This window comes from Babylonia areolata, chromosome 33, assembly GCF_041734735.1.
Source record: "Babylonia areolata isolate BAREFJ2019XMU chromosome 33, ASM4173473v1, whole genome shotgun sequence".
Lineage (NCBI taxonomy): Eukaryota > Metazoa > Mollusca > Gastropoda > Neogastropoda > Buccinidae > Babylonia > Babylonia areolata.
The window spans coordinates 18,595,486-18,609,821 of NC_134908.1; the positions used below are offsets into that span (position 1 = coordinate 18,595,486).

Sequence of the window (14,336 nt, forward strand, 5' to 3'; positions counted from 1 at the left end):
CCTCATGACATCACTGCTGGTGTTTGCTGTGACTGGTTCAGTCTTGATGACATCACTGCTGGTGATTGTTGTGACTGGTTCAGTCTTGATGACATCACTGTTGGTGTTTGTTGTGACTGGTTCAGTCTTGATGACATCACTGCTGGTGTTTGTTGTGACTGCTTCAGTCTTGATGACATCACTGCTGGTGATTGTTGTGACTGGTTCAGTTTTGATGACATCACTGTTGGTGTTTGTTGTGACTGGTTCAGTCTTGATGACATCACTGCTGGTGTTTGTTGTGACTGGTTCAGTCTTGATGACATCACTGCTGGTGTTTGTTGTGACTGGTTCAGTCTTGATGACATCACTGCTGGTGTTTGCTGTAACAGGTTCAGTCTCTACAACATCATGGTTTATGTTTGTGCTGACTGATTCAGTTTGGATGTCAAGGTTAACTTCTGATTTCTCACACTGAAAATGACACCTCACATTCCATGGAGTCACTGGTGAAGAAGACAAATGAACACAGGTACAGGATTCACATTTGATGTTCACATCTCCTTCTCTTTTGACTACAGACTGGAACTGGTGAAACACACCACTTGTTGCATCCTGATCAACTGGTTCAGCTTTAATACCTGGACCACTGTCTGTGTGTCTGTCTGTTTCAGACTTCATGACAGCAGCCAATGGATTCTGAGTGTCTGTCTCACAGGGTGTGGTGGCTGTGCTCACATCAGTCACAGACCTGTCACATGTGTAATCTGCAACAGACAGAACATATCAGTGGCGTGTTAATGACAACTTCTGCCCTCAATCATAGAATGTTGATATCAATTACACTCAAAATATTTAATGTGCACATCTAATCTTTCGCAAGAATATTCTCATAAAAGCAATCAAGGCACAAGCAGGACTGCATTTGTGGATGTCAACTGGGAGACTGAAAACATACCACAGGCAATGGGATGGAAATAGAATTCCAGTACTCAAATTACCTGGCTACTGTGCTCATTGCTGTTAGAAATATGACCATGGCTATTGTTTGTTATTATTCATTTTTTGCTATGTTTTTTTACAACTGATAAACCAGATATGGTTTATAAACATCATTATACACATGTGCAATATTCTAATAAGCAGCTAGTTTTGAGTGTGTGTGTGTGTGTGTGTGTGTGTGTGTGTGTGTGTGTGTGTGTGTGTGTGTGTGTGTGTGTGTCCATGCTTTAGTGTATGCGAGTATGCGTTTCTGTGAGTGTGTGAACCTGTCTGAAATGGTGAAGGTGAGACTGGAATGTGAAGACTCAATATTGCAAACCATTTTTTCATCTTTCATTCTCAGGTAACAGTAGATAAACAGTATCTAAAAGCTATCTGTCAGCTGATAAAAAGACATTTTCAAATGAACCAAACTGCTCATATTCACGATTCAGATTAGTGCTTGCTTATGATTATGGACTTTTTTTAATCGAAGTACCAGGCACATTTTAACATTCAATACCATTTCTGATCTCAGACCATGCACAGAACCATGCATGTATACCTGCTGTTGCAGAGCGTACCAAGAGAGAATGGAGTTTATTCTATCTAATCTTTTTAATGGTGTTTTCAATGTTATCAATTTAAACCACACAAACCTTGTCCACTGGAAGCTATCTCCTTCAGTTTTTTGGAATGTGTGTCACTCATACTGCCGGCTTGACTTGAGCGTCAGTCACAGGTTGTACACCTGGATGACATGACAAACTGTGCCGCCAGACAAGGCTGAGGGAGGGTAAAGGTCAAGAAAGAAGTCTGGCATCAGAGCTGCGTTACTGAAAAAATACATTATAATAGAAATGTATACACATCAGGAAACGCTGATTCCATACAAAAGGTGTACACTATGCTTATACCATAATCTCAGTAATCGTATTGTATGTGCTGAATACATCCAAAGAATAAGATAGATCCAACAGCTGCAGAAAATAAGTGACATGTCAACAGATAAAGAACTGATCCTTGTCATCATCATCTTTGTACCTCATCATCGTCCCTGTGCCTAACGTTGAAAGTGGTGATTTATCATGATTAATGAAACTATACTTGAATAAATCTACTGAATGACAGTACTCAAACTACGAGACCCCCGCTAAAACTGACGAAAACATTCAGAAAATCAAACCTTCCTTCACACATTTTTTTCTTTTTTTTTTCTGACAGGGTGTTAACTTTGGACCAATCTGCTGCAGGAACACTTAACAATTGAAGAAAAAAAAGAAGATAAACATTGGAAGGATTATCATAAAAGCTTCTAGTTCTAAATAAATTTCTCATTGGAAGTTAGCTAAAAGTAAAACATAAGTAACTGTGCACTGAATCAAGCACTCGTATTTAGTCAGAAAAAAAGTCCAGATGATCATGCAAAAGGCTGAGAAGGCCTAAAAGTCGTGACATTGATACGATATGACAGGTGCAACAGCTGAGTGGTTAAAGCATTGGACTTTCAATCTGAGGGGCCCAGGTTCGAATCTCAGTAATAGCGCCTGGTGGGTAAAGGGTGGAGATTTTTCCAGTCTCCAAGGTCAACATAGGTGCAGACCTGCCAGTGCCTGAACGCCCTTTGTGTGTATATGCAAGCAGAAGATCAGATATGCACGTTAAAGATCCTGAAAGCATTGTCAGCGTTTGGTGGGTTATGGAAAGAAGAACATACCCCGCATATACACCTCAGAAAGCGGAGTATGGCTGCCTACATGGTGGGGTAAAAACTTTCGTACACGTAAAAGCCCACTCGTGTACATACGAGTGAACGTGTGAGTTGCAGCCCAAGAACACAGAAGTTACGATATATCTATCTATCTATCTACATATATACATCTCTCTCTCTCTCTCTCTCTCTATATATATATATATATATATATATATATATATATATATTATATGAAGTGATATGATACCACATAGTAACAAGAGAAGGTATGGGTAATTGTGAACAGCATGTAATTGTGAATGATTCATATACTGCCCTACTTCCATGCATTCTTAACAGTTGCATTTCACATTTTAATGTCTGCTTCGACCATTTGCTGATACCTTAATGAATATCCATTTCAAAGAACCAGTCAAGCATCAGCTATTTCTGGCTATTTCCACGCTCTTCCTTTTCTTCACGTACCACTGCTGACCAAGGTTACAAACGTGTTCTCAAAATCCTAAAATCAAGGGAAGCAAGTTGTAGAACTTGAACTTTGACACAGTTAAAATTTTTTGATTTGATCTGATATGTTGAATGCGCATTACCAGTGCTGGAGAAATTCAAGAAAGCATAATGGTGACAGACCTGAACGTCAGTTTTGACAGGAATCTGGAAAATAGTGTCATTTGCAATTTGATCATAGAATATTTTGACACGAGTCTATTTACGAATGATGCTGCACAGTTACTGAGCACTCTCAAAAGAGTGTGTTTGAGTGCGGTGTGGGGTGTATGTGTTTAAATGTCTAATGAGTTCAAGACATGCTTCTGCTTTAACTGTCTACATGTACCCAAACCCATCGTTCGCAATTTGACTTGTGCGTTCGCATTTTCCCTCGGGCACCCCTGCTATTTCAAACGTCGACAAAACATTGAAAAGAATGAGCAGACGAACTTTTCCTGGTGCAACCTGTCGGAGAACGCCTTCAAAAACAAAATAACTACGTTCGACTATCGTACGACATGTTATCTTTACAGTACATACGATGAACTGGTCGCTTCGACTGGGCCGTTCGCAATATTAGGCATACCTACCCTAAATGCGAGTGACTCAGTGTTTCTGGGGTATCACCACGGACTTAAAATAATATCAAAACCTCCGTGGGCATCAGCGCAAGAGACTGAGCTCCATACGAAAAACACATGCTACACTGTAAACTTTGTGGATGTTGCCAACAACAAAAGGAAACAAAATGACAAAAACTGGAACAACTTATATTCTACATAGTTCTATTCTACATTTTTTTTAAATCACAAGGTAAAAAAAAAAAAAGGAATCTACCTTCTGTGCAACATTCATACAAGGGGAAACAACCCTGTGAAACAAATGCCACTGTACAAAATACGCCCACTTGCTGTCTTTTGACCGAAATATACATATTCTGACGAGTGTCAACAACATTATTTGAGAACAAACAGTAACTATCACACCAACAATAATGTCTCGTTTGTGTGTGTGTGTCTGTGTGTGTGTGTGTGTGTGTGTGTGTGTGTTTCGTCTATTTTTGGAATATAAATGTTATTTTGATATAACAAGTGATTATGCGCAAGGCAGCGGCTAAATACGCCTACTAGTATGCGCACGGTATCACCATAAGGTCAAAGTTGCCCCAAGTCTGTGGTTCCCCGGGGGAGGGGGGGGGGGGGGTAGCTTTCTGGGACAGCTTAGGACCCGACTAGTTCCCGGGGGGACGATTAAGGGCGCTGATGCATCCACCCCGGTGACAATTTGCGACCAACGGAAGAGAGTGGCCGCGCGGGGATTTGGGACGTTACATCGGGTCTGACGCCGCGGCGCGGCAAATTTTCACTGACATTCACCGCGGTTTTTACCTTGAACGTAATGTAGGTGTCGACTTACTGGGTTTGAAACTTTACTGGGGAACTAAAATTTGGTCAACGTGCAAAAAGGTTCGAAAAGAAGGAGAACAGAAAGGGGACTATTGGATTCAGTGATTGATGATTGCGTACACTCACTCTCTCTCCTCACACCAACAGCAGGGCCACATGGAGTAGTTTTTATAGAGTGTTTACTTTACTTTACACTACAGCACACACACTAAGCACTTCACCCTACTTAACACAAGCAACACACACGTAAAGCAGCACACAGTAAACAGTTCACCCTATGTACGTATGCGGATTCGAATCCTGGACTCTCAAATGTGTGTGCGTTAATACATGCTCACGTGCAGCTAATCTTGATTATGATGTCTATAATTGCACACATCCTTAATCTTTAGAAAATCAGATTTTCTCGGCTAACAATTATATCAAGACTGAGCTATGAACTGAAATATGAAGACCTTATGTGTCTTGCTGTAATTCAGAATGGGAGGAATGGTGGGAATTAACACTGCCTGAGTAATGATTGTAACCTCAGCAGTCGAATTTTATACAATCGAGAGTTGTTATAATAAATCTGAAAAGCAACCTCCCCCTCCACCCCGAAAAAAAGGTTTTTACTGATGATCTGGCCGCATTTCATGAAAACATTTTAAGCCATCCAGTCACAGTAACAGATTAAAAAACAAACAACAAACTGGGCTGTTGTATATGCAAAGACGTTCAGTTGAAGAAAAAGTAAGAAGTAACCACGCGAAAACAAAGACAAAACAAGCAACCAATAAATACTAAAAAGTCATATTTATAGTTTTCAAACATCTTTTTCAAAGATCTAACTTTTGAACTTTTGCAACTTTTACACACACACACACACACACACACACACACACACACACACACACACACACACACACACACACACACACACATATATATATATATATCGCGTATATGCATTCATACAAAACGCAACAATATACAATATCTGACCAAGCACTTGAATAAGACGTCAAAGAAGGGACATTTGAAAAAAAAGAAAAAAAAGAGTTGAATCTTTTCCAGTTTAGACATGTCTATGAAAAAAGCAATAATAAATGAATAAAGGACATCAACGCAAAATAATCAAGAAGCGTGAAATAATCACAAGAACGGTGGCAGTCATAAAACCCGCAGAGAATAATGCAGAATCTGTAACAAACGGAAATCCAAACCACTTATTATAATAATAATAATGATAGTATTTATATAGCGCTGAATCTTGTGCAGAGACAAATCTAAGCGCTTTCACACTAGTCATTCATACGCATGCATAACTCAAAAACTGAAGAAACTGAAGACAAGGAAGAGGCAGGGGAGGGAAGCTATCTTGTGAAGAGGTGGGTTTTAAGGCCAGACTTCTGAAAGGGATGGGGAAATCAAAAGTTTTCATCAAAATGAGGTTAACCCGTTCAGTCAGTTTTAGTTTTACCTCTCACACGGCACCAGCACACCATTTTCACGCTGCAGCAAATCAGCGCACACGACAGCGCACACAGACCAAACACGAAGGCAAAGACATCCAACGTGAGGAACCGGTACAGCGGCATTTTCTGTCCTGCATAACGCATGTACTCGCCGCCATACTGCATCACGTGATCCAGCCATTTGGCGGCTTCCTGCATGGGCATCCCATACTGCTGACGGAACAGGGTGGACGCTTTGGAAATGGCCTGCTTGTAGCCAGGCTCCTGTGCCACTGTCAGGATGCGGTTCAGCAGTTCTTCCTGGCTGACGGTGCGGAGGTCCACCACTTCCCCGAAGCCCTTTCTCAGCATCCGCTCACTGTTGTAGTGCTGCTCAGCGAAGATGGGGGTGCAGAGGAGAGGGACTGCGTGGAAGAGAGCCTCGTACTGACCGTTATTACCACAGTGACTGACGAACACTTTGGTGTTAGGATGACCCAGCAAGTCGTTCTGAGGCAGCCACTTCATGGTCACCACTTTGGCCGGGTGTGGGGAGGTCAGGTTGGATCGAAACACCACTTTGTAGGGCAGCTTTTGAAAGACGTGAAACAGTTTGTCACTGATGTGTTTAGGGACACCCAGCACAGAGCTGCCAAAGGTGACGACGACCACCCCGCGTGTGGCGCTGCCCATGAAGGCCTGGAGCTCAGGGGGCAGAGGCTTGGCGTGCTCTATCACCGTGCCTCCGATCAGCTTGACGTTGGGAAGCGTGGGTCTGGGGTAGTCCAGGATGTGGTCCATCTCCACCAGCCACACCTCAGCCCGAGCCAGCAAGTCACTGTTGGATATGCAGGGCATCTCTGGGGCGTGGGTAGACGCCACACCTCTGGGCATGAAGGGGTTAAATACATGCAGTATTACGTGTATGAACATGTTCCCCACTCGCTCAAAGAAGGTCATGTGGTCAGATGACGCAAACCCGATTTGCAAAGGGTTCACAGCGGACGAGATTGGCATTCTCATGGCGTGAGCATCATACACCGTTCCCAGCATTGCAAAGGGGACTTGAAACTTGTAAGGGAGAACCGCCAGAGTGTAGGAAAGAGGCACACTGTCAAGCACTATCAGATCCGGTTGAATATCACGAATCGTCTCTTCCAGCTCTCGGTTCCACAACATTTCATCACACATTTTCAAGATCAGCGGAAGCACGCTCAGCATATTTTCGTCATTAGTTTTCCCTGCAAAGTACCCATCTACCACAGTTTTGACTGCAACCGCTTCATGGTTCTCGCTCATTTTGCAAGGAATGGTGGTGATGTTGGAAGTGTCCAGAACTCCCCGTTCCAGTACATAGTCCACCACGACCACCCACGCTTCGTGACCCTGTGTTTGGAGAGTTCGATGAGAGCAATCTTGACGTGATCTATGGAATGGCTTGTGCCGACGGGGGCGGGTATGAACACCACACGTTTGGCTTCCAGTAGCAGGTCGTGGTGTGGAAGCATCGGCATTTGCAATGTGACGATCCAAACTGTCCACTGCTTCTTCTCCATGATGGTTTGGTGCAGCTTATATGCGAATATATATATATATATGTATGTAAGTATATATATATATATATATATATATATATATATATATAAGTGTGTGTGTGTGTGTGTGTGTGTGTAGTGATGGCCTAGAGGTAACGCGTCCGCCTAGGAAGCGAGAGAATCTGAGTGCGCTGGTTCGAATCACGGCTCAGCCACCGATATCTTCTCCCCCTCCACTAGACCTTGAGTGGTAGTCTGGACACTAGTCATTCGGATGAGACGATAAACCGAGGTCCCGTGTGCAGCATGCACTTAGCACACGTAAAAGAACCCACAGCAACAAAAGGGTTGGATCTGGCAAAATTTTGTAGAAAAATCCACTTCGATAGGAAAAAACAAATAAAACTGCACACAGGAAAAAATACAAAAAATGGGTGGGGCTGTAGTGTAGCGACGCGCTCTCCCTGGGAGAGCAGCCCGAATTTCACACAGAGGAATCTGTTGTGATCAAAAGAAATACAAATACAAACAAATACAAATCCACTGGCTTCAGAGAACAGCCTGCCATGCACTTTTCCACTCAGACTTGTTGCATCCCTTACGCTTTTAGCCGAACTGAGCGATGCGTGCTTGACTGAGGAGATACCTCACAGGAAACCTGATATGACAGTGGCGGCAACATAAATGCTGATAAAAATAGAATGACGCGAGCTAGCTTTTTTTGTTGTTGTCATAATGAAATTGGGTTGTGCGCGGTAGGTGCATGACCAAGCTTATGCAGTGACTGATCGTCTTTCTTTCCGAGTCAGTGACCGTATGGGGGAAGTTCGGCTTAATTCCGAACAGTGTGTTATTGCGAACGGTTCGTGTACAGCCCCATTTCGAAGCCGGCTCTCACCACACACATTTTACATTCTGATGTCTCCTTCGACCTCGTTCTGATATTGAATGAATACCTGACGGGCGCAACAGCCAAATGGTTAAAGCGTTGGACTTTCAATCTGAGGGTCCTTGGTTCGAATCACGGTGACGGTGCCTGGTGGGTAAAGGGTGGAGATTTTTCCGATCTCCCAGGTCAACATATGTGTAGACTTGCTTAGTGCCTAAACCCCCTTCGTGTGTATACACATGCAGAAGATCAAATACGCACGTTAAAGATCCTGCAATCCATGTCAGCGTTCGGTGGGTTATAGAAACAAGAACATACCCAGCATGCACGCCCCTGAAAGCGGAGTATGGCTGCCTACATGGCGGGGTAAAAACGGTCATATACGTATAAGCCCACTCACGCATATATATGAGTGAAAGTGGGAGTTGCAGCCCACGAATGCAGAAGAAGAAGAAGAAGAAGAAGAAGAATGAATACCCATTTCCAAAACCCAGTCAAACTTAAGCCGTTTTGGTCTGTTTCCTCGCTATTTCTTCTGCTCGTGCTGGACTGTTAGTTATTAGCAACAATTTCAAATGTTTTCGTGTTGATTTCTCTCCATGGGGAATTCAGGGGTCTTAAGTATATAAACAGCATCCCCGCGTTCTGGAAATTCTGTGCTGGTAATTTCCTCTTTTCTGTTGCTCTATTTCTGCCATTTTTTTTTCTCTTCTTTCACCGTTGTCTCCTTTTTCTACCTTCCCAGTCCATCCCCCTTTCTTTGACACTTTTAATTTCTTTCATTTTTTTATTTTTATTTTTTAAATAATATATATTACTCTTTTCTGCTGTCTGTGATATACTGTCTGTGCTCTGCTCTGGCGATTAGGGAGTGAGATTGTAAACACTGGGATGGTCAATAGCTGTCCATATGTCCTTTTGTATTTTTTATGCGGCTTTGAAGTATTTTTTCCCCATCATTTCTTTATGATTTTTTGTGATCTGGGGATGATAAATGAAGCGGCGGAAAGGCTGACATGACGTCCTCAGCATGGACAAGTCTTATTTCACTTGAGCGTAATGGTTGAGATAATACGTCATGAACAATGTTGTGCAGGTTTTTTCTTCTTTGAAAAAAAAAAATCTCACAGTGACAGGGTTTTCTGTTGAATGCAGTTGAATTTTGATTGAGTTGGGCAGTCCTTATATGGCCCCGTGTAGCTGGCTGGACTATAACTCATTACCAACAATTTCATATGTTTCATGTTGAATCTCTTTCTTCTTCCTTAGGCTCTTCTCTCAACAAATAATTACAACACAGTGCCCCACACAAAGAGAAGCCAACAAAACCTCTCTTATTAATAAATCAAACCAGTATCGCGAATGCCAATGTTTCAGAACAACAAAAGAAAGTTTCTGACAGCCAGTCTACTTGAAGAACTTTTAGAGCAACCCTTGTAAAAACTGCAATCAATACTTCTGTTGTCTTTTCCGTTCCCCGCTTGTATTTGTCACCATACATTACTGGATCATGACATCCGCCATTATATTTCACCAATATATATTTGTTCCCCTCAGAGTACTCTTTAACCTATTGACTGCTGAACACAGATCAGTATGGCATCAATTAATCCAGAGTGCAAGAACTGCTTTTCGTATTGTGTAATAAAGTTTGATGAACACAAGGAATGCAAGAATCCAAGAGAGATGACTCCAGATACAGAATGGTGACTCACGCCCTGACTTGAAACCTCAATGTTTGTCTCACTTGTATAAACAAAGTGAGTCTATGTTAAAACCCAGCTACGGTTGTCTCTCTCTGTGTAGGTTGTTTGTGTGGTAAAACTTTAACATGTCATTGTCTCTGAAAACACTTTAACGTTTAACATAAAACTTAGCACACTAATGGGAAATAATAGTAAAAACTTCTTTTTTTTCCACTCATACTGTTTTTCATGACAATGCATCTTTAGGATGGGCACACAAAAAACAAAAACAAAAAAAAAAGCCAAATTATTTGCACAATAGATTTACTGTTACATTTTTTTTTCTATTCATAAAACTTGAAACTTTGATTTGATATACTGAAACAATGATCAACAGCAGTCACTTTTGTTAATTTTTGTTCAAATAGAATCTTCTTCCGGTTAGTCTGAAAGTTACATTGATGAATAAATCTCTTTGGGGCAGCTAATTGAAGAGGAGATTAATCATGTTTTGAAGCATGAGCATTGATTTGTTTTTAAACTGATCTTTCTCATCTAAAACAGAAAGACTTTTGTGTGTCACACTCAGTGTGAAGACCTTTCACAGTGCATATTCTCCCAAGTTGTATTTTTTCGGGAAATAGCAGATTGTACACAATGTTATGTGATTCAGAATTAGGTCATGGAAAAAAACTCGTCATACTTTGTACGTCAAAGATTAGTGACGTCTAACAACGCTTCTTGACAGGATGACTGCTTCTCCTTCATGATTCCTTTGTTCAATTTAGTATATATCACAAGTGAGTCTTGAAGGCCTTGCCTCTCGTGTATTTTTGTTTGTTTGTTTGTTTTTTGTTGTTGTTGTTGTTGTTTTGTGGGGTTTTTTTTCCAGTCAGGCAACAGTCAGCCCAACACTGTGGAGCGTCCTCAACAGCAGCAGTTAAGGGGTTAAAGTTCAGCTGCACAAAGCCCTCAGCAGAAATAGAAGATAGTGAGTCAAGTTGGTTGAAGTTGTGCAACATCTTGGGCTGGCCTCTGATCTTTGCTGCCATATCCATATCTCGTGTTTCAGGGTTCTTCTTCCTCTTCTCCTTTTCCTCCCCCTCCTTCTCCTCCTCCTCCACCTCCTGGTTAAGACGTTCATCTGCCAGTACAGAGTCCGTGAGGGACTGGGTTCGATTCCCGCTCTCGCTCTTTCTCCCAAGGTTGACTGGAAAACAAACTGAGCGTCTAGTCGTTCGGTTGAGACGATAAATCGAGGTCCTGTGTGCAGCACACACTTACTTAGCGCACCGAATAAGAACCCATAGCAACAAAAGAGTTGTACTTTGGCAAAATTCTGCAGAAGAAATCCGCGCTAATAGGTAGGTATACACAAATATGTATGCATGCACTTAAGGCCTGACTAAGCGCGTTGGGTTATGCTGCTGGCCAGGCATCTGCCTAGCAGATGTGGTGTGGCATGTATGGATTTGTCCGAACGCAGTGACACCTCCTTGAGAAACTGGAACTCCTCTTTCTCTCCTTCTCCCCCCCCCCCCTTCGTCCCCCCCTTCCCCCCATCGCCCCTCCCCCCCTTCCCCCTCTCCCCCTCTCTTCCTCCTTCTTCTCGTGTCGATATTATATTACACACATGAATCAAACTGGTATTGAAATACACCTATTAATGGATTACAGACACCAAAAGAAGATGCAATGAGTGTTTCTCTCTGTCTCTGTCTTGATACTCACGCATGAGTCTATTTGCATGAATCATTTTTTATTTACTGTCTGCACAAGCCGAGCTTTTAACACCTGGATTAACTTCTCTTCTTGTTGCTGACGTCGCCATTGTGTGTTCACGGCCCACATGTAGAGAAGTGGGTTGAGAGCAGAGTTGAAAGGTAACACGAACACAACCATGGTGCCATAGACTGTATCGAAACCAGCAACATCATGTGAACTCATCATCGTCACCAGTCCGAATGCCAGCCAGCAAACAGCATCTGTGACAGCCACTTTTCCCATCACGTGCACTGAAGAATAGACTGGTCTCTGTGAGGGACTGAGGGTTATTCTGTACTTTGGTGTTCGCCTGAAGATAACAGCTTGACCAGCTATAATCATCACACACAAAATAAAGTTGACTGCCACAATAACGTTGAACCATCTGAAGTTATGTCTAGAATGATAACGATCAAATGAAACCAGACGACAGAGACCAGACTGACCCTGGAGGCCCCAGTGGGATAGTCCAGGAAGAAATGAAATCATTGCCAACAGAATCCCAACAATCCACACACAGCCTGTTGCCGGGAAACATTTACTGAATCTCCTTCCATCTTTAGGGAAACAAAGTACAGTGGTGTGATACAAAGTGATTAACCATATCATCAATTCTGACACTGTACTGGACAGAAAGAAAAGAAATCCAGCCAGTTTGCAGCTTATATTATTCGTCCAAGCTTTTTCAACGTGGATGTATTTTCCGTGAAATATATTGTCGGCTGTCACGATAATGCTGATGTGACTTCCCATACACATGTCAGCAAACTGCAATTGGGCAAAAGCCCTAATGGAACTGCTTCCAGTCATTTTTTTCACAGCAGGTGAAGTGATCATACACACCAAATTGCCCATCATGGCAGAAACGCCAATCAGCCAAAAGAAAATCCTGTACAATTCAGTCGGTAGGAGTGCTGAACAGGAAGGGAGCACGGTGTGTGGTGCCAAACAGTTAATTTTACCAGAATGCTTGGGAAATAAATCCATACAGCAAAATCTGTAGTTGGATGAAAAGATGTAATCTAATTGATCACATCTTGAAAAAAGATCTAAAGGGAAGTCTTTAACTCTAATACCTGCAATATCCAGCTTTTTGAGGTATGGCATATTTTTAAAACCAACCCGTCCAATACCTTCAACAGGACACAATGACATATTCAAAAATTGCAGGTAAGGGAAATACATGGATAAATTATTGTTGAGAAAATTGAGGTAAGTTTTCGATACATCTATTTGTGTCAATGCATAATGAATGTGCTTCCTTGTTTCACGATTCAGTGTGCCAAGAGGGTTGTCATGTAAGTGTAGAACTCTTAAATTTGGCAGCTCATGAAGAAAGGTGATATTGAGTGTTCTTAGGTAATTGTTTGTAACATCAAAGTATCTTAGATTTGTCATTTTAATGAGAGAAACATTGTGGAGGGAACACTGCGATAGCGTCAAATGAACAAGATATGTGTTTTCATTGAAATAGTCCAGTGACATGTTTGAACCTGTTGCGTCCACGTATCGTAACTGAAGATATTGGTCTGGAGGAAATGGTTTGCTACACAGGAAAACATGACCTTGACACAGACAACCTTCAGGACAGGTCCTGTCACACAACAGTTCATCATCCCGCTGTGGACACTGACCCCAGCCATCACACAGATGATCTCCATGCACACAAACTCTGGAACCTCGACACCGGTAGAAACCAGGACACGTTGCTGTCTCACAGTCTTGTTCGTCTTCTCCGTACACACAGTCAGAAAATCCATTACACCGGGTGTAGACAGGCAGACAATACAACCACTCAGCTGTGCAGCGATAATGACTGTGAGGACAAGAGACGTCAGCTGTCATCACCTGTTCAGTGAAGTAACCTGTCCCATCCAGATTCACGTAAGACTGATACTTCATGTTTTTCTCTTTGGTATCAGCTATGTAGCTGTTGTTATCAGGACACCCAACCTCATCAGAGTCGTCCACACAATCTGAGTATTGGTTGCAACGTTGACTGAGTGATACGCATTGATTGTTAGAACACAGAAAACCAATGCAAAAAAAGTGTTCACAAAATGACTCATCACCATTATCTGGACAGTCCTGTCTGAAGTCACACACCATAGTGTGATGCACAGTTGTGATACCATCATCACATCTAAACATGGTGTACGTGTGTGTCATTTTCCTTCCAAGTACAAACACGTCAGTATGCTCTGCATCAGTCATGTTCATGGATGTGCAAAATGGTGGTATGTACGGTGTTTTCATATAAAGCCTCCCGGAATGTAGTGACAAAAAGACATGTGTCATGTGATTGTCTGAGCAAACTGACAAGGATTGTGTTGTATATGTAAAGACAGCTTTTGGTGAAGTTAGATAAGCCATTGGTACCTGTGAGTAAAGGTCGTCTTGTGATAGTATTGTCAATTCACAGACAATTAACAACACTTTAAGGTCGAAAAAGCTCATG

General features: G+C 42.2%; 1 protein-coding gene across 1 annotated transcript in view; it reads right to left on the minus strand.

Annotated features, from left to right (window-relative positions):
* Window positions 1-1,655: 1,655 nt before the first annotated feature.
* The window catches only part of LOC143277093 (UDP-glucuronosyltransferase 1A10-like), a 30,561-nt gene continuing 17,880 nt past the window's right edge, over window positions 1,656-14,336 (minus strand). Inside the window, exons 4-5 of the mRNA XM_076581831.1 lie at window positions 6,032-7,391; window positions 1,656-1,796 (exon numbers count right to left, since the gene is read on the minus strand). Coding sequence (XP_076437946.1) covers window positions 1,783-1,796; window positions 6,032-7,391 — 1,374 coding nt within the window. The 3' untranslated portion in view covers window positions 1,656-1,782. The remainder of the gene's footprint in view (window positions 1,797-6,031; window positions 7,392-14,336) is intronic.